The 23783-nt window shown below is 38.4% G+C and overlaps 4 protein-coding genes across 4 annotated transcripts; 2 read left to right on the forward strand and 2 right to left on the reverse strand.

The window, feature by feature from the left end:
• Positions 1–4422: 4422 nt before the first annotated feature.
• Positions 4423–5182, reverse strand: GCK72_021307 (uncharacterized protein; the record flags this gene model as incomplete). The annotated part of the gene is made up of 2 exons (XM_003096374.2): positions 4423–5034; positions 5090–5182. The coding sequence occupies 2 exons, from the start codon at positions 5180–5182 to the stop codon at positions 4423–4425; spliced, it is 705 nt and encodes a 234-aa protein (XP_003096422.2).
• A 289-nt stretch (positions 5183–5471) lies between these two features.
• On the forward strand, positions 5472–6229 carry GCK72_021308 (uncharacterized protein; the record flags this gene model as incomplete). The annotated part of the gene is made up of 2 exons (XM_053734177.1): positions 5472–5564; positions 5618–6229. 2 exons carry the CDS (start codon positions 5472–5474, stop codon positions 6227–6229), a joined length of 705 nt encoding a protein of 234 aa, XP_053583090.1.
• A 670-nt stretch (positions 6230–6899) lies between these two features.
• On the reverse strand, positions 6900–9814 carry GCK72_021309 (uncharacterized protein; the record flags this gene model as incomplete). The annotated part of the gene is made up of 5 exons (XM_003096322.2): positions 6900–7065; positions 7215–7378; positions 8334–8505; positions 9475–9622; positions 9679–9814. 5 exons carry the CDS (start codon positions 9812–9814, stop codon positions 6900–6902), a joined length of 786 nt encoding a protein of 261 aa, XP_003096370.2.
• A 7114-nt stretch (positions 9815–16928) lies between these two features.
• Positions 16929–23347, forward strand: GCK72_021310 (uncharacterized protein; the record flags this gene model as incomplete). The annotated part of the gene is made up of 9 exons (XM_053734178.1): positions 16929–17055; positions 19465–19567; positions 20323–20488; positions 21044–21113; positions 21160–21233; positions 21276–21542; positions 22237–22413; positions 22615–22710; positions 23165–23347. The coding sequence occupies 9 exons, from the start codon at positions 16929–16931 to the stop codon at positions 23345–23347; spliced, it is 1263 nt and encodes a 420-aa protein (XP_053583091.1).
• Between the last annotated feature and the right edge of the window lie 436 nt (positions 23348–23783).

Raw genomic sequence — 23783 nt, forward strand, 5'->3', positions numbered from 1 at the left:
ACTTTTTGGTGATCCTGCACTCCTACCATATCTCCATGCAAAGTCTTGTGGATGTCAACATCATACCAGCACGGGAGATTTCAGACAAGGATCAGACCACAAAACTCGTTGTCCTTATGGTGGATTGAGCTAAAGCAACATGAATGGATTGTCCAAGGAGGTGTCTCCGAAACTGCTCAGTGCCGGCTCTATCCCTGCCTAGCAACTGGATATTTGACATATGCTTTGGCTCTTCCTAGAGCGTCACCATTCCAATTGTAACTGAGCTAAACTCGAGAAAAATACATCCAGCCCTGATGCTCTCCGGTTCGGAATGCTACAGCTCATGATCTGTCTCATTCACATTCCGAAAACAACCACTCACGATCATCCTGTCAAACAAAACCGTATGAGTAGGCGGGGTACAAAAATTCGTCACTCACAATTTCATTCAACAGGTCCAAACTACAAATACATATTCTCACTTCCGATTGATTGCATCCCAATTGGTTGTTAAAGAACGCCCTCGTAATACGAAAACAATAGAAAAATGTTGGACTGTTTGAACAGATGGGATATAGTTGACAAACAACGAGGGGTTTTGTGATCTAGTAGTTGGTTGGTGTGGAGGTGTCTCAGATTTTCAGATTTAAGAGTTTGATGGCATGTATGGGACACTGGAGCTGAGAACACACAGAACGCTAGGTTTCGTTTTGTTCTGAGATATCCATAACCTGACTACTCTTCAGTGTATCTGAAATATTTCAATTTTTATATAGGCAGATCTTTCAGCCACATGTGGCCTCGAGGTTGGACGTTCACTACACGCGGAGTGGCAACTTGAGTTTCAGCACTTCAATTTATCCAAACTTTAGAGTTGAATTCGAGACTGAATGTAGATTCGGAATCAGAAAAGCGTCAGCTTTATGTCTTGTTTCTCCAAGCATTGTGTTAGTCATTCCCTAGTAAGAACTGTCAAGTCAAATACTCCCCAATCATCAACCAACAGAATCACAAAATCAAATCCTTCTTCAACTATTTTCCTACCCATGTCCGCCATCTGTTCAAACTATCCTCTCCTGGAATTGTTTTGTGTTGTTATTACGCGCGGGCGTTAAAACGTAAAGATCAATATCAATCGGAATTGAGAATCTCTAGTTTGGACCATCATATCGTGTTCTCTGTGTTTATTTACTCTATTTTTGAAAATGGTAGTTCCGGCGTCCTGGTTAACGCCTCCACAGATAGGGAGGATATTTGGAAATCATTGGTTATGCAGGGACCATGTTCTGACGTCATAGAGACAACAAGCTAAAAAGAGCGAGAACAATAATAAGACTACTAACCATTGGGGATCTTGACGTCCATCGGTTGCACCATGTTGACGACATCTTGCGTTAAGCCATCAGCCGGATTCGCCTCGAGGGAACCACATATTTGGTACGACGGTTAAGAAGCAGTTGAAGGTTGTGGCCACGAGAGAGCTCGGAAGAGCAAGTTTGACTTTTCGGCTTCCTCATATGTAGGCAAGATGTAGGGCATATCGTTATCAGAGGTCAAGTTCACGGCAGCATATTAGCGCGGCACACTTCTTACAACTGCGCTCCACCGAAATCATCTTCAAAAATGTCTCTTTTTCTCTGAGTCTCTCAATTTCGCACACTTTTTTTTCAGTTTCGGTAGAGCGCGGTTGTAAGAAGGGTGGCGAAAGAATAGAGAGATGGGCAGAAGAAATAATTCCAAGGGAGAACTCTAATTATGTGAACCTTTTGTCTCTATTAACCGGACGCTACTTCATCATAGCGTTTTCACCTAAAACTCTGAAAATCTCAGACGCCTCCACATCAACCAACTTCTAGATCACAAAACCCCTCGTTGTTTGTCAACTATATCCCATCTGTTCAAACAGTACAACATTTTTCCATTGTTTTCACATTACGAGGGCGTTCTTTAACAACCAATCGAGATGGGATCAATCGGAAGTGAAACAATGTGTAGTTTGGACCTGTTCAATTAAATCGTGACGTATTTTTGTACCACGCCCACTCATATGGCTTTGTTTGGCAGGATGATCGTAGGTTTTTGAAAAGTGAATAAGGCAGATCATGAGTTGTAGCATTCCAAACTGGCAATCACCAGGGCAGGACGTGTTTTTCTCGGGTTTAACTCAGTTTAAAATTGGAATTGTGACTTTCTAGTAAGAAACAAAGCATATGTCAAATATCCAGTGGCTGCGCAATGAGTAGGCAAGGATTGAGCCAGGATCTGATCAAATATCCCGAGATTCGGTTACCTTTCCGTAATGTGCTTCTGGACTACTGTACTCATAATTACAGTACTCTCTTTTGAGATTACTGTACCTCTGGATTGAGAACCGCGGTGCTTTTGATAACGAGAACTTTTGAATGCTAAGACATAGGACTACCGACTATTTTCCTACTGTACCTACCATCCAACTACTCTGTTTTCTTTTCCACCAAGAATTGAGCCGGCACTGAGCAGTTTCGGAAACACTTTCCTGGAAAATCCATTCCTGTCGCCCTTTTCCTGCATAACCAACAATTCCGAAACATACAGAAACTATTTGTGGAGGCGTTATCCCACCGCCAGTAGTACTACTGTATACAGTAAGAACTGTCTTGTTTCAGAGCGTTCGACCACTTTTCAATTTCAATCTGAAAACTTTTAGAGTTGACGTCAATACTCCCTAAACATCAACCAACAGGATCACAAAATCAAACCATTCCATCCCCGTCTCTCCCCATCTGTTCAAACTTCTCTTTTGTTTTGTGTTGTTATTACGCGGGCGTTAATAATGAGTCGGAAGTGAGAATTTCTAGTTTGGACCATCATTGTGCTCTCTGTGCTTCTTCAAACAATCTATTTTGGGGAATGGTATTTCCGGCGGCCTGGTCAACGCCTCCACAAATAGGCGCATCGGGGATGTTTGGAAATCATTGGTTATGCAGGGTTGCTTTGGTGTACTAAGACGTCGACGATATCGCTAATCCGGATAAGGAAGTGGTGGTGAAGGATGGCCGGTAGGTACAGTAGGAAATAGTCGGTAGTCCGATATCCTAGTATACAAAATTTCTCGTTATCAAAAGAACCGCGGTTCTCAATCCAGAGATACAGTAATCCCAAAAGAGAGTACTGTAATTATGAGTACAGTAGTTCAGAAACACAGTACCGCTTGGTCAGATCCAAAAAGTACATTACTCCTATCTAGAGATTTTGACACCAAATCCAGATGAAGAGCCCTCTGCCGCCAAATTAATTGATTCATAGCATTGTTATTAATCTGAGAATCTGAGACACCTCCACACCAACCAACTTCTAGATCACAAAACCTCTCGTTGTTTGTCAACTATATCCCATCTGTTCAAACAGTACAACATTTTTTCATTGTTTTCACATTACGAGGGCGTTTTTGGGATCAATCGGAAGTAGTTGTAGTTTGGTGATGTTCAATAGAATCATGATGTTTTTTTTGACGTTGCCACCTACACAGATTTCTGTGTTTGTAATGGAGGTGGGATGCCAGTAGCGAAATTCGGGATCGTGACTATCATTTGACTCGTAAGATAATTAAAATTGTGATGAGATAATTGTCTTTTATTATAATCTAGGGTCATTAGGAAACACAAGTCGGACAGATACCCTGTAGAAGTTGTGAAATGAAAAAAGAGATCGTCAAATGGGTAACTAGTTTCGTGGTTTGATCCTTGTCTGAAACCATTGGTATGATGATAGTCGCTCTGTTGACACCCACATAAATTCGCAGGGAGATACGATAGGGGACCAAAATTTTCTTACCAACTCGGGTAGGACCACCGAGAAATTTTGGACACCTTGTTGGACAATCCATTCCTTTCCCTGCATAACCAATGATCTCCAAACATCCTCTCTAAGAGCCCCCATGAACTATTTGTGGAGGCGTTGACCATGCCGCCGGAAATACCATTCCCAAAAATATATTGTTTGAAGAAGCACAGAGACCACGATGATGGTCCAAACTAGAAATTCTCACTTCCGATTGATATTGATCTCTTTCTCTAAACATCATTAACGCCCGCGTAATAAGAACACAAAACAATAAAGGAGAGAATAGTTTGAACAGATGGCGGACATGGGTGGGAAAATAGTTGAAGAAGGATTTGATTTTGTGATCCTGTTGGTTGATGTTTGGGGAGTATTGACAACTCTATAAAGTTTCAGATTGAAATTCCGCAGAAGAACGTGGGCCAAAGATGAAAGGATTAAAGCAATGATGAGGTCATGCATCCAAAAGAAGAAATGCTGTGGAGAGAACACGATATGATGGCCTAAACTAGAGATTCTCACTTCCGATTGATAATTCAAACTCTGTAACCTTTAAGTTTCCAAAAAAAAACTTTCAAGAATCTAAAAAACATCATTTATTCTCACTACTCCAACAAAAAATCAACACATATTACAAGTCTTCGCACATTCAGTCTTCTTTTGTAACCTCGACACCACGTTACAGTAGTCATACAGTCTAACCATCTCAGCACAATCCGTTCTCGTATCCGGACAAGCCGTACAGTAGCCACAAGTCTTCTTACAATACTGACTAGCGAATGTCAGCATAGCGGGAGATCTGCATACCGCCGGATCTTTTGAACAACTCGACACAGCGTCCACACACCCGTTGAACATACAAAATCCACAGTAATTCGGACAGTATTTCGCATAAATCGGTCGGTATTCCACAGAGTTCAGACACTTGTCCCAAGTCACTTCTTTACAAATCTTCTGAATCTCCGCGGTGTATCCAGATGGGATGGTCCAATTACATGTATGGTCCTCCGTCACACAACAATATCCACATCGTTTCGCACAGAACTTTTTCGAATAAGCAATTGTATCTAGATTCTCCGTGGTGACACCATTCGCGTCAGTAGGGCCCAAGCAGAAACTTGGACGTACCGCAGAGCCGCCAGCAGTGACGTTGGGTTGGCCCTCATACTGTGCGTAACAGGTTGAATCTGGGTACAAATTCTCACAGTAAGTGGCTCTTTCTGTCCAAACCATCTGGGAAAAAATAAGTTTTTAGTTTTTAAAATTTTAAGACTTTTTATAGATTTACCTTACTGGGGTCATCCTCAAGCCTTTTGCAATCCAAATCACAATATGAAAGGCATGACGGAATAAGGAAAAGAAGAAGTGTCGCCACCAACATTTTCGATAGATAGTAGTGTCTAGTTCCCCTCTTTAAACCTTCTCAAAGTTTATACAGATGTCCGATCTCTGGTTTGAACGATGGAGCGCGATTTCTTCCTATCCATGCCGACTTTTGATAGGCAAACCCTATTTCCGAACCTTCCAAAAGTTTGAGCATCTGCCATCTCTAAGCTTAACACATCTCTGTGTCGACCCCGCTGAACCAACACAAAAAGTATCGAATCGGACATCTGTATAAACTTTGAGAAGGTTTAAAGAGGGGAACTAGACACTACTATCTATCGAAAATGTTGGTGGCGACACTTATTCTTCTCCTGATTCCATCATGCGTTTCATATTGTGATTTGGATTGCAAGAGGCTTGAGGATGACCCCAGTAAGGTAAATCTAAAAAAGTCTTAAAATAAAAATAAATTAATAATTTCTTTTCGCAGGTGGTTTGGACAGAAAGAGCAACTTACTGTGAGAATGGGTATGGAGATGCGCATTGTGACTCACTGTACACTGGTCAACCAAACGTTACTGCTGGCGGGTCTGCGGTCCGTCCGGACTACTGCTGGGGCACCACTGACGCGAATGGTGTCACCACAGAGAATCCAGATACAATCAAGCATGCGAAGATGTTCTGTGCGAAACGATGTGGATATTGTTGTGTGACAGAGGACCATACATGTAATTGGACCATCCCATCTGGATACACCGCGGAGATCCAGAAGATCTGTAAAGAAGTGACATGGGACAAGTGTCTGAACTCTGTGGAATACCGACCGATTTATGCGAAATACTGTCCGAATTACTGTGGATTTTGTATGTTCAACGGGTGTGTGGACGCTGTGTCGAGTTGTTCAAAGGACCCGGCGGTATGCAGATCTCCCGCTATGCTGACATTCGCTAGTCAGTATTGTAAGAAGACTTGTGGCTACTGTACAGCGTGTCCGGATAAGAGAACGGATTGTGCTGAGATGGTTAGGCTGTATGACTACTGTAACTGGCAGTCGAATTATCAGTTGAAGAAGGAATGTGCGAAGACTTGTAATTTGTGTTGATTTTTTGTTGGAGTAGTGAGAATAAATTATATTTTTTAGATTCTTGACAGTTTTTTTTTCGGAAACTTGAAATTTTCATAGGCTGCAATAATCATAATCGTGATCTCCATGCAATTCCCAAAATTTTGAGCCCCATATTGACTATATTCTGACAAAATCGGAAACTGATCCATTTTTTAGACACCCCCGGTGGCAAAAATGAAACTTGTCAGAATATAGTCAATATTGGGCTCAAAATTTTGAAAATTGCACAGAAAAGATGAAAATGAAATCCATTTCAACATTAGCTGTTCAGTTTTCCTTAAACTGAAAAAAAATCAAAAGTTCAGATTTTTTAATTCGGTCACTTTTCGAAATTTTACAGTTTTTGACGTTGGAAAGTGTTATTTTCGTGTTCACCACAAAATTTCCAAAATTTTGAGCCCCATATTGACTATATTCTGAGAAAGTCGAAATCTGGTCCATTTTTTAGACACCCTAGGTACCAAACACCAAAGTTGACCGATTATAGTCAATATGGGGCTCAAAATTTCGCAAATTTTAAGGGGATTATGATTTTGGAGGTTTCAACATGCGGAAGATGCTCTATTCTCAAATTTTCTGCCAAAAACATCTAATAAATACATTTTAATAAGTTCGAATCACAATAAAACAACCAAAAATCCATCTCCTAAACACCCGAATAAAGCGAATAAAAATAGACATAGAGCAGGAAAACTGGATAAACGACAAGGGGCTTTTTCGCTTGCAATTCGTCGACACAGAGTAGTGTTCCAGCACTGTAAACCGACCAGACGGTTCCGAACATTCCAAGAGCGTTGGATAGCAGGCGGAACCTAAAAAATTGGCATTTTTAGAGGTTTAGAGCCAGAAAATGTAGAAATTTTCAGGTTTTTTGGTGAAAAATTGCTCAAAATCGATGAATTTTGGCCTAAAAATCTCAATTTTACACCTGAAATTCCAAAATTTTCACATTCTACCGTACCCGCTAAAAAGGGGCGTGACCAATGACGTCACCACCAGTGGAATCAGACAGTATCCGACGATTCCGAGTACTTGAGAGTATCCGACGTCTCCGCCAAGGGCGCGGGCGATGAAATACACCATGAATCCACCGCAGAACCACATTGTGATGATCCAGGAGACGACCTGGAAGAATCGGAGGAAATGGAAGAGTTTTGGTGGCCTAGAATTTCAAAAATTGAATAAATTAGGCCATTAATTGAAAATTTGAGAAAAAACGGTTGAAAATAAGTCATTTTGAAGCAAAAAATGTATGGTGGCCTAGAAACCCAAAGTTAGGCCATGGAGTAAAAAATGATCAGAAATGATGAAATATGGTGGCCTAGAAATCGAAAAAATGAAAAAGTTAGGCCGCGAGATGAATATTTGAGGAAAAACGGTTGAAAATGAGGTATTTTGGAGCAAAAAAAATATGGTGGCCTAGAAACCCAAAGTTAGGCCACGGAGTGGAAAGTGGTCAGAAATGATGAAATATGGTGGCCTAGAAATCCAAAAAGTCGGAAAATTAGGCCATGGAGTGAAAATTTGAGAAAAAATGGTGGAAAACGCGGCATTTTGGAGCAATAAATGTATGGTGGCCTAGAAACCCAAAGTTAGGCCACGAAGTGCAAAATGGTCAGAAATTATGACATTTGGTGGCCTAGAAATCGAAAAGATGAAAAAGTTAGGCCGCGAGAAAAATATTTTATAAAAACGGTTGGAAATGAGTCATTTTTGAGCAAAACATATATGGTGACCTAGAAATTCAAAGTTAGACCACTAGTCGAAAAGATCGGCCTAACTTTGGTGGCCTAGAATTCTAACAATTGAGAAAACTAGGCCATGAGATGAAATTTTTAGAGAAATCAGTCAAAAATTCGGATTTGGAGCGTATTCGAGATATGGTAGCCGAGGATTAGAAAAGTTAGGCCACGGTGTGAAAACCGGTGGCCTAGAAGCCCAAATTTGCAAATTCTAGGCCACGCTTTTCAAAACAGCTAAAATCAGCTATTTTTTCGGATTTTTTTTGCATTTTTCAACTCAAAACCTTTTATTTTGCCTATTTTCTCTATTTTCTCAATGATTTTCTTAAGTTTCTCACCCCAAATTGTCCATAAAGTGACAAAATGGCGAAAGCCAACACGACGGCAAGTGGTCCCCAGAAGTCGGGTGACTCTCTAACAATATTCAATTTCATACGGAAATATGGAAGTGGAAGGAGAACACAACGGATTTTGTAGTAGATGTCGGTTAGATCGATGTCGAGTTCTTCGCTGGAAAAAATTTAGCATTTTTAGGCAAAAATGCGATTTTCGAGTAAAAATCGGATTTTTCTCGCATTAAAATTGTCAAAATCGAGTTCCCTGTGCCTTACTACCCCTAGCCACCAATTTTCAGCTCGCTAACTCAAATTGTCGTAAATTCCGGTGCATTGTACGCAAACACCGAGTAGATCACAGTGTTTGCGAACACCACACCGAATTTTACGACAATTTGAGATAACGAGCTGAAATTTGGTCGATAAGGGTAAGAAGACACGGGGAATTTGATTTTGATGGTTTTAAGTGCGAAAAACTAATCCAAAACTAATTTTTTCGAGTTTTGAGTGGTATTTTTTAAAGAATTTTTTTCAAAATCGTGCTCCCCATGCTTGATTACCTCTATCCACCAAATTTCAGCTCGTTATCTCAAAAATTCGGCGTTTTGTACGCAAGCACTGTGATCTACATGGTGATTGCGTACAGTACACCGAATTTTACGACGATTTGAGCTAGCGAGCTGAAAATTGGTGGATAGGGATAAAAAGACACGGGAAACTCGATTTTGATAGTTTGAAATGCGAAAAACTGATCTGAAACTTTTTTTTTCGATTTTTTGAGTAATTTTTTCTAATTTTTTTGCCAAAAAATGGTCAAAACCGACTTCCCTTTTCCTTTTTACCTCTATCCACCAAGTTTCAGCTCGCTACCTCAAATTGTCGTAGAATGCTATGTATTGTACGCAAACACAGTGATCTACGTGGTGTTTGCGTACAAAACGCCGGATTTTACGACAATTTGAGATAACGAGCTGAAATTGGTGGATAGGGGTAATAAGACACGGAGAATTTGATTTTGATGGTTTCGGAGGCTGAAAATTTGGTTGGAAATGAGTACATAAACAAAAAAGTTCGAAAAAAAAATTAGAATTTTTTTTTTCGATATTTTCAATTTTCAACTTATTTCAGACGTTTTGTGACTTACAGCAATGGGATCTGATCCTGATCTTCCTCATTAACCTCCAACAACCATCCGAATCCATTATTCTCCATAAACTTTCCGGCGGCGCCTGCATTCGTTCGACGGTAGGCGTTCGCAGAGATTTGGCCGGTTGGTGAGGAGATTGAGCCGTCTGAAAAATTAAAAATCGATACATTTTTGAATTTTTTGATCTACGGGTTACTGTACTTGGTGCATCGTATCCAGTCATCATTGGTGTCGATGTATTCTGGAAAGTTTGAAAATCCGACGAATAGAATCCGTCGACCGAGTTGAGGTCGATGGAGACCTCCGGCTGCTTGACACCGGTCCCCGGGTAGTCCATTCTGCAAAAATATTGATGAAAAATGAGAAAGATTTGCTAAATTGGAGAAAATTGCGAAAAAACAGGAAAAAAACGGAGTTTTTCATGAAAATATTTATGAAAAAGGAATTTTTGACAATTTTTGGGTTAAAAACTTCAAAAATTACAACTTTACGTGCGAAAAATCGGCTGAAAATGGCTGAAAATTGTTGAAATCGCTGAAAAATGAATTTTAAGGATACTGTAGAAATTTAAAGGAACATGTGAAATCGCGGTTGGGTCTCGACACGATTTCTTTTATTTCTATGTTTTATTTCAAGTTTTGACCGACTTTTCATCATTTTTTCTCGAATTTCGCTTATTTTTCGCCGATTTTTGTTGTTTTTTTTTGTTGGTTTCTAGTAAAAAATATCATTTTAAGCGTAAAAAAGTGAGTTTTCAACAGAAAAAATGCTTAAATTAATAATTTCAGCCCAGAAAACATGTCGGCGGAGATGAAGATGTGATTGGATCGGGATTTGGTGATCGGATAAGCGGAAAAATGTTTTTTTTACAGCTTTTTATGAAAAAATATCAATTTTGCTAAAGAAAATCAAAAAATTAAGCATTGTTTTGCGCATAAATGAGTTTTTACTCTAAAAACGTATTTTCACTGAAAAAATACCCGTTTTGATCAATGTTTTAGTGAGAAAAACCAGATTTTTAGCGGATAAATCGAGTTTTTGACAGATTTTCGCACAAAAAATCGATTTTTTCGCTCAAAATTCGAAAAATAGCTATTTTGGCAGTTTTTCACCTAAAATACAGATTTACCGATATTTTGAGCTGAAAATTGTGTTTTTTCGCAAAAATTCACTCAAGAAATAGCCAATAACTCACATTTCCAGCTAGAAATCGTTAATTTTGAGGTTTTCTGCAAAAAATAGCGGTGGGGAGCTAATTTTCAAATTTTTGGTCGAAAAACCATCAAATTCGATTCAAATTGCAACAAAAACGTATTAAAAGTTAGAAAAACTTAATTTTTCTGTTAAAAATATTGAAAAATTGAAAATTTTGCCAAAAACTCGAAAAAAAAACAATTTTTCCGCAAAAAAAAGGTTTCTCTAATTTTTCTCTGAAATTCTCTGAAATTTTCAGCAAAATTCGCCATCCGAATCACCGAATCCTTCTCCACGTGGCATCCAATCCATCTTCACTTCTAAATTATCTTTTCTTACCGTTTTGTCTGCGTCTCTCTCATTCCCATTGTCCCTCTCAAGTCCGCAATATGTCGTCAAATACGGTGTCATTGCGGAATTTTTCGTGATGACGTCATCAAGACAGATTTGTAGTTTTTGTAGTGGGGCGTATGGGGGAAGAGAAAATGGGATTTACACTGAAAAAATGAGAGAAAATCGCGATTTTTTATGAAAAAAATCAAAAAATAGATCGAAAAATTGTGTTTTTTGAACAAAAATTCAAATTATTCGTTATTTTTTGCATTGGAAATTAAGAAATTTCCAGAAAAGACGGTGGTATTTTGGGGTTTGATGAACGGGAAACTGAAGAAATCGACTGGTTTTGGTCTCCTTTTTTTGTCTTCGGCGTCTACACTTTACACATAATGATACGACAAAAAAAATACGAAAAATTTTGAAAAAAAACGACAAAAATTTGCTTTTTTCGTTTATTTTTCCTCTTTTCCCATTAAAAACGCGATTTTTCTCAATTTTCAGCTCGAAAAAATGGTGGTGATCGACGTGATCACACTTGACGACGGCGACGATGACGTCTGTCTTCAGAAGCCTCGGATTCCAACGCCAAGATATGGAATTTTTAGAAGTATCAGGGGAGGCGACGACACTCCGATTCAGAATCGGGATGATGTTCCGTGGAAATTTGAAGATTTCTTTTTTTCTTCTGAAGACGTCACGTCATCTCGAAATTCAGAAGCGTTGAGACATCCGAAAATTGAGGAATCTGAATCTCAAGGTATTCTGAATCCGAAGAATTCTGGAAATTCTGGAGCTCCGACGTCATCTGGATTCAGAAATTCAGAAGTTTTACGAGATCCGAAAATCGAGGATTCTGAATCCGTGACGTCGTCGAAATCTCAGAATCGAAATCTCCAGAATCCACCGAAATCTCAGAATTCTAAGAATCTGACGTCTTCTGAAAATTCTGGAGTCATCACACGTTCTAGAAGTCTTCTGAATCCGTCAAAAAGTCAAAATCCGAATTCTGGAGCCGCCACGTCATCTGGACCTCATCAGAATCTCCCAAATCAGACATCAACGTCTTCTGGGGATTCTGGAGCCGCCACGTCATCTGGATTCAGAAATTCAGAAGTTTTGCGAGATCCGAAAATCGAGGATTCTGAATCCGTCACGTTGTCGAAATCTCAGAATTCTAAGAATCCGACGTCATCTGGACCTTCTGGAGCACCGACGACGCTCAAAAACTTCACAATTCCGAAAATTTCGAATTCTGGAATCCCAAGTCTTCTGGAAATTCCACTTATTTCGAGACCACTGAGACTTCTGAATTCGACGTCTTCTGGTCATCAGAATCATCAGAATACGCCGAGAAATCAGAATTCCACGTCTTCTGGAAATTCTGGAGTCCCGACGTCTTCTAGACCACTTCAGAATCGTCAGAATCCATCGAATCCGCCGAAATCTCAGAATTCTAAGAATCCGACGTCTCCGGGAAATTCTGGAGTCCCGACGTCATCTAGACCACTCCAGAATCGTCAGAATCCGTCGAATCCACCGGAATCTGGAGATTTCCCAGTGTTGGAATTGTATAAAGATCCGAAAAAAATGTCGAGAGGAGAGAGAAAAAAATATAGACAAAAGTTGCAGTTGGAAGCGGTTATGGTGCGTTTTCTGGAGGAGAAAAAACACGAAAAATGCGATTTTTCGATGGAAAATGCTGAAAAATCGGTTTTTTAGTCCGAAAATTGACTTTTTTCACCGATTTTTAACTCGGAAAACGAGTTTTTTGGGACAATATTCATTAAAAAAGTCGATTTTCTGTGAGAAAAAACAGTTTTCAGTCGAAAAATCGAATTATTATGCATTTTTGGCTTAAAATCTCAATAAATACTTTGAAAACTGGATTTTCAGCTGTGAAAACGCATGGAATCCTTATTTTTAGCTGAAAAATAGTGTTTTTCGACGTAAAATTGCTCAAAAACCTTTTTTCCTCCTGAAAAATCGAAATTTTGTCTCAAAAGTTGTACAAAAACCAAATTTTTAGTAGAAAAATTCGATTTTCAGCGGAAAAAAAATTAATTTTTAAACGAATTTTCGACAAAAATCTCCCGGAAATCGGATTTTTAGCTTAAAATTCCATTATTTTTCAGTAAAAAATCACATTCGCTTCGATAAATCATATTTTTCAGTGGAAAATTCGGATTATTCGTCTAAAAATCGCATTTTCAGCTCGAAAACCTCAATTTTCAGGTGAAAAATTGGGATTTTTGACTGAAAATCGCATTTTTCGCTCTGTAAATCTCATTTCTTATCGAAAAATTTCAATTTTTCCAGGTCGCCGGACAAATCAAACAATTACGAATGCTCAATGCTGAATACGTGAAACAAGAGGATCAGGAAGTGACGGTGTGTCTGTCTGTGCGTCCAGATGTCTGAAAACTTTAAAAAAAAGTGTTTACAGAGACAAAAATCTTGAATTTTAAGGGAAAAATGCGATTTTTTGGCCATTTTTAGTCGAAGAATCTGATTTTTCAACTGAAAATATGACTTATTCCAGCGAATAAGGTCAAAAATCGGGTTTTTGGAGCACACAAATGGGTTTTTTCAGCGATTTTCGGTTGAAAATATGATTTTTGTGACAAATCTTTGATTTTTCGTCAGCTGGAAACTGTAAAAATGTGCAAAATTCGAAAAAATATCAGAAATTTTTGAAATTTTCAGCAGAAATTAGCTAAATTTTCCGATTTTTTCGAAAATTATCTCAAACTGTGTGGAAAACAAATTTCGATGAATCGCGTCAAAGGCGCGCCAGTCAGACAAAATTGGCGAAAAATGGAGGAAAATTAGGGATTTTTTGATGTTTTTCGTTATGAAAAGGTCTTCAAAATCGCATTTTTAGAGTGAAATTCGGGACAATTGACCATTTTTGACAAAACGCGCCGAAGGCGCCCCAGACAGGCGGGAATCGACGAAAAATGACCGTTTTTTTGAGATTTTTTGAGAGTGAAATTTCGAAAATCACGCTGAAAACTCCATGTAACATCTGAATATACCATTTTTGGTGGAAAATTCTGAAAATTTTAGCAGAAACAGTGATTTTCGGTGAATCGTGTCGAAGGCGCGCCAGTCAGACAAAAACTGGAGGAAAATTAGTATTTTTGAGGTTTTTCGTTATGAAGCATTTCGAAAAAGTCTTCGAAAAGCCAAAAATAGCTCAAAATCGCATTTTTACATTAAAATTCGAGGCAAACGGCAATTTTTGACAAAACGCGCCGAAGGCGCGCCAGATTTTCGGGAATCGACGAAAAATGACCGTTTTTGAGATTTCTAATATTGAAATAACGCTCTCAACATCTGAATATGCCATTTTTGGTGGAAAAGTCTGAAAATTTTAGCAGAAACAGCGATTTTCGTCTCCCTGGCGCGCCTTTGACGCGTTTCACCAAAATCGTTTTTTCATGTCTAAAAATGAGATTTTCGGTGGTTTTTGACAGGAAAAAGTGGGTTTTTGCCATTTTTGGTGGAAAAACCCACAATAAATGTCTCATTTCCAGCAATTCCAACGAGCGAATCAAGAGAAATTGACCCCAATTGATGCTCCAGGACACCCAAATTCGATCGGAATTCCGAAAAGCGTGTGGAAGTACCGACTATCTCGATCAACTCATCAGAAATGCCGGATGTGCTGGATATATTCCAAAGGTTGCAAAAAATGAGGGATTTTGGAGATTAAAACCTGGTTTTTCAGCTGAAAAACTTGTCAAAATGGGATTTTTAAGCGATTTTCAGTGTTAAAACACAAATTTTTCACTAGAAATGAGATTTACGGAGCGAAAAATGCGATTTCCTGTCGATTTTTGATCAAAAAACCCGGATTTTCAAGTGAAAATGAGGGATTTTTGAGCAAAAAACGACATTATTGTTCGATTTTTCGTCTGAAAATACGGTTCTCAGCAGAGAAAACTCAATTTCCCATCAGTTTTTAGTCAAAACACACCGATTTTTTGCTTAAAAATAGGGTTTTACACCTGAAAACGCAATTTTCAATGGATATTTTGTGCAAAAAATGCTATTTTTAAACTGAATATGTGGTTTTCAGAGTCAAAAATTCAATTTCTATCCATTTTTTTTGCTGAAAATAGTGTTTTTGAGTGATTTTTCATCCAAAATTTCATCAAAAACCTCCATTTTTCGAATAAAAATCATGTTTTCAGACCAAAAAATGCCATTTTAGGCGATTTTTTGCTGAAAAACATGATTTTTCACCCGGAAAAATGGGTTTTTGAACCATTTTACATGGAAAAACCCGATTTTTCAGCTGAAAATTCAATTTATTTTCCCAAAAATCCACTATTTCCAGCCGTCTCCACCAGCAGCCAACACCTCCGACCATCCGAAACGTACCTTCCCGAATCGTGACGTCATCCATCAGAATCCGGTGATTCCGGAGAAAAGAATCAAAGTCGAAACGGCCTAATTATCGATTTTTCCATAATTTTTATGTTTCTGACAAGCTCCGCCCCCTTTTTTACTCGAATTTTTGGCTCCGCCCACTTTTTCGAGTCAAATTACCTTATTCATGCTAGCCACGCCCATTTTTAATAGGCTCCGCCCACTTTTTAAAATAATGATTATGCTACGCCCATATGTATTGCCCTGTTATTATAGGCACCGCCCATTTGATAAGCTCCGCCCCCTTTTTAACAATGAACCGTGTAGCCACGCCCATTTTCAACAGGCTCCACCCACTTTTCCATATGTATTCCTCTGTTATTATAAGCACCGCCCATTCAAGTATGTTTTAGCCCCGCCCCCTTTTTTTAGGGCTCCGCCCCCTTACAGTGTCATTATTATTGTGTCTGTTCGTTTTATTCATTAAGGTTCGCTAGGGACCGCCCGTACAAAAAGTTGTCCACTGCAAAAATGAAGAAAATGAAGAAAATGAAGATTTAGTTTTGATCTACATGCTCTGTGAAAATTGGATGAAAATTGACGCCGTGAGACAGTTACAAAGCAAAAAATCACAATTATTTATTATTTTTCCTTTATTTCGCTTATTTTCCATCATATTTTCAGTATTCAGTAAAATACCTCATTTTATAGGTTTTCCGAGATGAAATTTCGTTTTTTTCCACTTTTTTCCACTCAAAAACACGTTTTTAGGCCCAAACCGTCCGAATTTGTCAAAACGGCTCTCTGTGTCGATTTACGATAAACAACACGCGCTAGGCGGAATATCGGAGCATCGTTGTTTTTATTTCATTTATTTTTAGCGATTTTGAGAGGTTTTGGGTGATTTCAGTGGTTTTTCGAGGTTTTTTGAGGGTTTTGAGTTGAAATTCGTGGTTTTTGAGGTAGAAATACCCTGTTTTCATATATTTTTGACAGATTTTCCTTCGAAAATAGTAAAAATTCGAAGAAAAAAAATTTTCCGACACAGAAATTTTATTTGTCGGTAAAAATGCAATAATCAATGTAAAAATAACGTTTTTCAGTTGAAAATCCTTAAAAATTGCTAATTTTTCAGCGAAAAAACACAAAAAATCAATTTTGCGTCAGTTTTTTTTTCAAAAATGTCAGTTTTTTTTGTCAAAAAAATTATTTGCAGACTCCCAAATGCGAATTTCAACACTTGGAACGGGTAGACGATGTTTTTCACTACTAATTCGTCCAAATTTCACATTTCGAGCGATGAGTAGTGGAACGGAAGCTCAAAAAGTAGAAAAAACAGAAGGAAAAAGAGGTTTTTGAGGTAATAAATGATGTTTTTTGACGGTTTTTGTGGTCAAAAATGGGGTTTTCGAGAGGTTTTATCCCGAAAAAGTTGGTTTTTCAGGAAAAAAATTATGAAAAAAATCAATTTTTGCTTAAAATCTCGAATTTTCAGCCAAAAAATCTGAAATTTTCAGCTAGACGGCCGCCAATACACGCCGGATTCAATGTATAATTTATCTCCAGCCGTTCGACGTCTTCTCGATCGAAAAATTCTTCAAGAGTCGTCGAATCCATTGAATTTATTGAAGAGACGAGTAGTTGACTATGTTCATCACACTTATAGGAAACCTGGTACGGGAAATTATGGAAATAAGTGTTTAGGAGGTGAAAAATGATGTTTTAGGTGGAAAATAATGAAAAATTGAGTTTTTTGAGTGAAAAAATGACCTAAAATACGGGAAAATTGCAGTTTTTAGGCTAAAAACACAATTTCTAGCGTTTTTTGCTCAAAAAGTAATAAAAAAAGTCGGAAAAATTACTTTTCTGAAAATCTGAACGAAAAACAAGGAAAAGGCGGATTTTTGAGTGGAAAATGGCCGAAAATGTGTGAAAATTCCAGGATTTTTCGAATTTTCGAGCACTTTTCACTTTCCAAGCTGAAATTTCACATTTTTTCTCCGAAAACCGCCATCAGAGGCGGAAAATGATGTTTTAGGCGGAAGTTCATGAAAGAATTGAGTTTTTTGAGTGGAACATGACCGAAAATATGGGAAAATTATAAAAAAAACCCATATTTTCCACGAAAGTTGGTCTTAAAAAGCTGAAATTTCCACTTTTCATACTAAACACCAATTTTCAAGCTGAAATCCCAGTTTTTTTGAGTAAAAAATGACTGAAAATGTGGGAAAATTGCATTTTTCACTTGAAAACCCAATTTTTCAAGTTTTAATGCGAGAAATTTTGATCTACAATTTTGATTTACCCATCCCATTATTTTCCATACTTGTCAAATGACGGGCCGGCCCGCCGGCCGGGCCTGAAAAGCTTCGGCCCTGGCAGGGGTGTGCGGACAGGAAAATTTCGGAATTTCGGACACTAAAAAATGTCCGAGTTTCAAAATTTCGGAATCTCGGAATCTCGGACTATTCCGAATTTCGGATTTTCGGACTTTCGGAATGTCGGAATATTCCGATTTCGGAATTTTTTTTCAACAGACTGTCCCATTTACATATCGAATGCTGAAAACCGTTCTTTTGTTTTAAAAAAACACTGCGAAAAGACGAAAATTTAAAAAAAAACCGCCTGAAAACTGCGGAAAAAAATCTGTTCGAGACCCGTTATGAAAAGTGCGCATGCGCCTTCAATCTCTTCCATTCCGATTTTTTTTTCGGAATGTTCCGATCGGAATTTTATTCCGAAATTTTTTTTCGGAATATTCCGATCGGAATTCCGTTCCGAAAATGAGCCGATTTTCGGAATTTTTCGGAATTCCGAATTCCGTTCCGCACACCCCTGGGCCCTGGCCGGGCCGGGCCTGACCCGTCTCGTCAGGGATGTGGGATTTTTGAGAAAAATTTCAATTTTTTTTTCAATTTTCAATTTTTCATGCGGAAAAATTGACAAAAAGACACTCATATTATTCTATGAGAGAAGTCTGAGTTCATCTTAGTACACCTTTAATCAAATTTGAAAAAAAAATTGAAAAAAAAATTCCCTCCAAAAGACGGGCCTGACGGGCCGGCCCGGGCCGGGCCGGGCCTGACGTTTTGAAAAAAAAGCCCGGCCCGGCCCGGCCCTTGACAAGTATGTTATTTTCTAGTGGTTTTCGAGAAAAAAATGAACAATTTTTGCTTGAAATCCGATTTTTCCTCATTTTTCTGGATTTTTTAGCATAAAAAGTGGAGTTTTTACGGTTTTAAGACTCATTCTCGTAAAAGTATTGGATTTTTCACGAAATTTGGTCTCAAAACGTAAAAATTCCGCTTTTTACACATTTTTAAGGATAAAAAGTGGAATTTTAACGTTTTTTCAGGACTATTCTCGTGAAAAAAGTGGGATTTTCGAGAATTTAGGCTTCGGGACGTTTAGAAACTAGACGTTTTGGAACCAGACGTTTCGAAACGTCCCAGTGCCAAAAGTTTTCAAAAATTCTATATTTTTCACAATAATGAGTCTTAAAAAACGTAAAAATTCTATTTTTATACGTTTTTAACATGAAAAAAGAAAATTTTACGTTTTTGAGACCTATTTTAGTGAAAAAAAGAGATTTTTTGAAAAATTCTGGCTCCGGGACGTTTCGAAACGTCTGGTTCCGAGAAGTCTGGTTTCAAAACGTCCCGAAGCCGAAATTTCTCGAAAATCTTGTATTTTTTAACGAAAATGAGTCTCAAAAACGTAAAAATTTCATTTTTACTCATTCTTAGCATAAAAACTGGAAATTTTACGTTTTTGGTACAAATTTTCGCCTAAAAATGAAATTTTGAGAAATTTTGACCCATTTTTAAACGAAAATAGGTCTCAAAAACGTAAAAATTCCACTTTTTATGCTAAAAAATTAGTTTTTCAAGCTGAAATTTCCCATTTTTTTCCCAAAATTTTGTCCAAAATCCCAAAATTTCACCACACTTATAAGAAGCCTGGTACAGGAAATTGGGTTTTGGAGGTGAAAAATGGTTGAAAAATGATGATTTAGATGGAAAAATAAGCTTTTTCGCCAAAAATATGTTTTAAAAAGTCATTTTTAAGCGATTTTTTTTCCAGGAAATCGCTCGCCACTCTTCACAATATGCGAATCCGAGCCACGTGTCGTCACCACTTTTCAGAATTTCGACTCGTTGCTCACACCGGATGATCATGTGTCGAGGTGCGGGATTTGAGGGATGGAAAATTCCGAAAATCTAGAATTTGGGGCCTAAAATTGATCATGATGAGCGAAAAATCGCTGAAAAATCGGTCAAAATGAGCTCAAAATAGCTTAAAATCATCTAATTTTCATATTTTCAGTCTGAAATTGTGGTTCTGGGCGAATTTTCACTAATTTTGAGCTCCGAAATCCAGAAAAAATGAAAAATTTCCTAGAAATCATCGAAATTGGTCTTTTTTTAGCCCAAATCTATTAAAAACGACGAGTTTTGCTCAAAATCCTTCAAAATAAGTCCAAAACGGCTTGAAATATGCCAAAAATAGCCGAAAAAGTGGGAAAAATCACTAAAATCGACAAAAAATCGACTTTTTTTATTGAAAAACGCGTCAAACGCGCGCCAGACTGTACTTATCGCCGTCTGGCGCGCCTGTGACGCGTTCTTATATGAAACTGCAAAAAAAACGCGTCAAAGTCACGCCTGACGTGATTCGTATAGTCTGGCGTGCTTTGCCGCGTTTTTTCACTTTTTTGAGGCCAAAACCACCGAAAATTCATATTTTACTCTGAGAATTGCACTCTTCTGCGTCAAAAACCTCCAAAATCGCACTTTTTGAGCCCAAATCACTGAAAACCTCAATTTTTCCCTGAAAATTGACCGAAACCGGCTCAAAATCCTTGAAAAATCACCGAAAATTTCATATTTTCCATCCGAAAACCACTAAAAATCACATTTTTCTGAAAATCTCTCATTCCAGACGCCCATCCGACACGTACTACGTGAATCGTGGTCACTGTCTACGCGCCCATACGTCCGCCCATCAACACAATCTGATGCAACAGGGATTAGACGCATTTCTGGTGATTGGAGACGTCTATCGGAGGGATGAAGTCGATCGGACACATTATCCATGTTTTCATCAGGTTAGGGAGGATTCAGAATCCAGAAATCGCGAAAATTTGGAATTCAGGGCTTAAAATTGGTGAAAATGGGCTCAAAAACAGTCAAAATTGACCCGAAATAGCTCAAAACAGCTTAAAATTATCAAAATTTCATATTTTTCAGCCTGGAATTGGCAAAATTTCATTCTAGGATCCAAACTACAGTAGCCCTTGAATCCCGGATTCAGTTACAGTAACCCAGATCCGGGATCCAACTACAGTACCCTCGATATGTGAGATTCTAGATCCAATTACAGTAACCCTGAAATCTGAGATCCTGAATTCAGTTACAGTACCCCGAGACCTATGAATCTGGATCCTGCTACAGTAACTCCGAGATCTGAGATTCTGGATCCAGTTACAGTACCCCCAAGATTTGAGATCCTGGATTCATTTACAGTAATCCCGAGATATGAGATCCTGAATCTAACTACAGTAACCCTCGAATCCCGGATCCTGGATCCAGTTACAGTACCCCCGAGATCTGAGATCCATATACAGTAACCCCGAGATCTATGAATCTGGATCCTGCTACAGTACCCCAGAGATATGAGATTCTGGATTCAGTTACAGTACCCCCAAGATCTGAGATTCTGGATCCAGTACAGTAACCTCGAGATCCTGGATTCAGTTGTAGTAACCCTTGAATCCAGGATCCGTTTATAGGATCTGCTACAGTAACCCAGGAACAGTTTCCCCGAGATCTGAGATTCTGGATCCCGTTACAGTAACCCGGATCCTGGATCAAATTACAATTTTTCTTTTCCAGATAGAAGGTGTCCGTCTCTATTCGAAAGACGATTTGCTCGGAAAGAAACCCGACGGCTCCAACGCCGCCGATCTCTTCACACCGACTCCAGACACCAAACGAATCCCCGAAAAACAGGAAACCCACTCGATCGACGCCACGAAAGCCACCGAAATTCAATTGAAACAGTTTTTGGAGAGTCTCTGCGATGAGTTATTCGGAAAAGACGCCGAAAAACGATGGGTCGACGCCTACTTCCCGTTTACGCATCCATCGTGGGAGTTGGAGGTAAATCAGTGATTTTTCTACCCTAAAAACTGAAAATTTTAGCTTAAAACCAATGAAATCGAGTTCCCCGTAGTTAATTACTCCTAGCCACCAATTTTCAACTCGCTAGCTCAAATTGTCGTAAAATCTAGTGTATTGTACGCAAACACTGTGATCTACGCGGTGCTTGCGTACAATGCACCAAAGTTTACGACAATTTGAGCTAGCGAGCTGAAAATTGGTGGGTAGGGGTAATAAGGCATAGGGAACTCGATTTTATTGGTTTTGAGCTGAAATTTCAGGTTTTTAGGGTCGAAACTGAGCAAAAATTAAAGGTTTTGCACCCAAAATCAGAAATTTTCAGCTCAAAACCACTGAAATCGAGCTCGCCATGCTCCATTACCCCTATCTATTAATTTTCAACTCGCTAGCTCAAATTGTCGTGAAATTTGATGCATTGTACGCAAACACCGAGTAGATCACAGTGTTTGCGTACAATGTATCGGATTTTACGACAATTTGAGCTAGCGAGCTGAAAATTTGTGGATAGGGGTAATCAGGCATGGTGAACTCGATTTCAGCAGTTTTGCGCTGAAATTTTCAGGTTTTAGGGTCGAAAATTGCGTTTTTAGCTGAAAATTTCAAAGTTTTCAGTCAAAAATCGCATTTTTGCTCATTTTTCTGTCACTTTAGTCACAATTTCTCAATTTTCCAGGTATTCTACAATGGACAATGGCTGGAAGTGCTCGGATGCGGTATAATGGAACAGAAACTTCTGGAATCCGCCGGTGTCACCGATAAAATCGGATGGGCGTTCGGAATCGGATTGGAACGAATTGCAATGGTTTTGTATGGAATTCCGGATATTCGGTACGCGAGAATTGGACTCCTCGTGGAGAAGAGCGGGCGGGAAATTTGAAAATTTTGAGTTTTTGACACGATTTTAGGAATTTTTTGGCAAAATTTTGGGTGAAAATGCGTAAAATTTCAGTTTCTGGCATCAAAAATTGCGTTTTCAGCGAATTTTTGCCAATAAAACTGCGAAAAAATCGATTTTTCTAGTTTTCACCACTAAAAATGCCCAATTTTTCAGATTATTCTGGTCGAAAGATTCGGGTTTCTTGTCTCAATTCGCTGGAAAACTGCCGGAGACGATGTGAAGTATAAACAGATTAGTTCACATCCACAGGTAGGAATTGGATTGGAAATGAGAAATTTTGAAAATTTTGAAGTGGAAAAATACGATTTTTTAGGCTGAAAACTGAACAGAAATGCATTTTTATCAATTTTTTGCTAAAAATCACAAATTTCTGGTCAAAAACTCGATTTCCTATAAAAAAAATCAGTTTTGTGACTAAAAAATCGATTTTTACATGAAAAAAGCTGAAAATTTCAGATTTTTGAGCAAAAAATGACACTTTTTGCTGATTTTTTCTCATTTCTAATCAAAATTTCCCAGATTTTCTTCGATTTTTTTGCAAAAAATAGCATATTCCTGGGCAAAAACTCAATTTTCTATCAAAAAAATCAGTTTTGTGACTTAAAAATCGATTTTTTCGCATGAAAAAAGCTGAAAATTTCAGATTTTTAGGTAAAAAAATTACATTTTGCTGATTTTTTATCATTTCTAGTCAGAATTTCAGGTAATCTTCGACATTTCGTTCTTCTTGCCGGAATCCACTCAATTCAACGATATGACTTCTGATGTCTATGATACAATTCGAACGATCGGAGGAGAACTCGTCGAACAAGTCAAATTGACTGATGAATTCGAGAATAAGAAGAAAGGAAAAAAAGAGTCAAACGTATCGAATCGTCTACCGTAGTCATGAGAAGGCGTTGACCAAGGAAGAGGTGATTTCGAGATGAAAATTATACTTTTTCCGGTCAAAAAACTGGGAAAAACGCGAAATTTCAGTCCAAAAGGTCTAAAAATGCAGAAAAAACACCAAAAAACTCGAATTTCCGTGTTTAAAAAGCTAGAAATTAAGGTTTTGATTAACTGGGGCGCCGTTGACGCGTTTTTTCTGTTAAAATACAAATTTACGCGTTTCCCTGAATCTGGCGCACCTTTGACGCGTTTTCTTCTTGAAAATTCAATCTTTCCAATTTCCTTTTCCCAATAGCTGGGTTTTGATTATCTGGGGGCGCCGTTGACGCGTTTTTCCTTTTCAAAATTCACGATTCTCCTCAATCTGGCGTGTCGTTGACGCGTTTCCTTTCATATCCAATTCTCGTCAAAAGCACCTCAGATGACATTCT

Source organism: Caenorhabditis remanei, chromosome V (genome assembly GCF_010183535.1).
Source record: "Caenorhabditis remanei strain PX506 chromosome V, whole genome shotgun sequence".
Classification (NCBI taxonomy): Eukaryota; Metazoa; Nematoda; class Chromadorea; order Rhabditida; family Rhabditidae; genus Caenorhabditis; species Caenorhabditis remanei.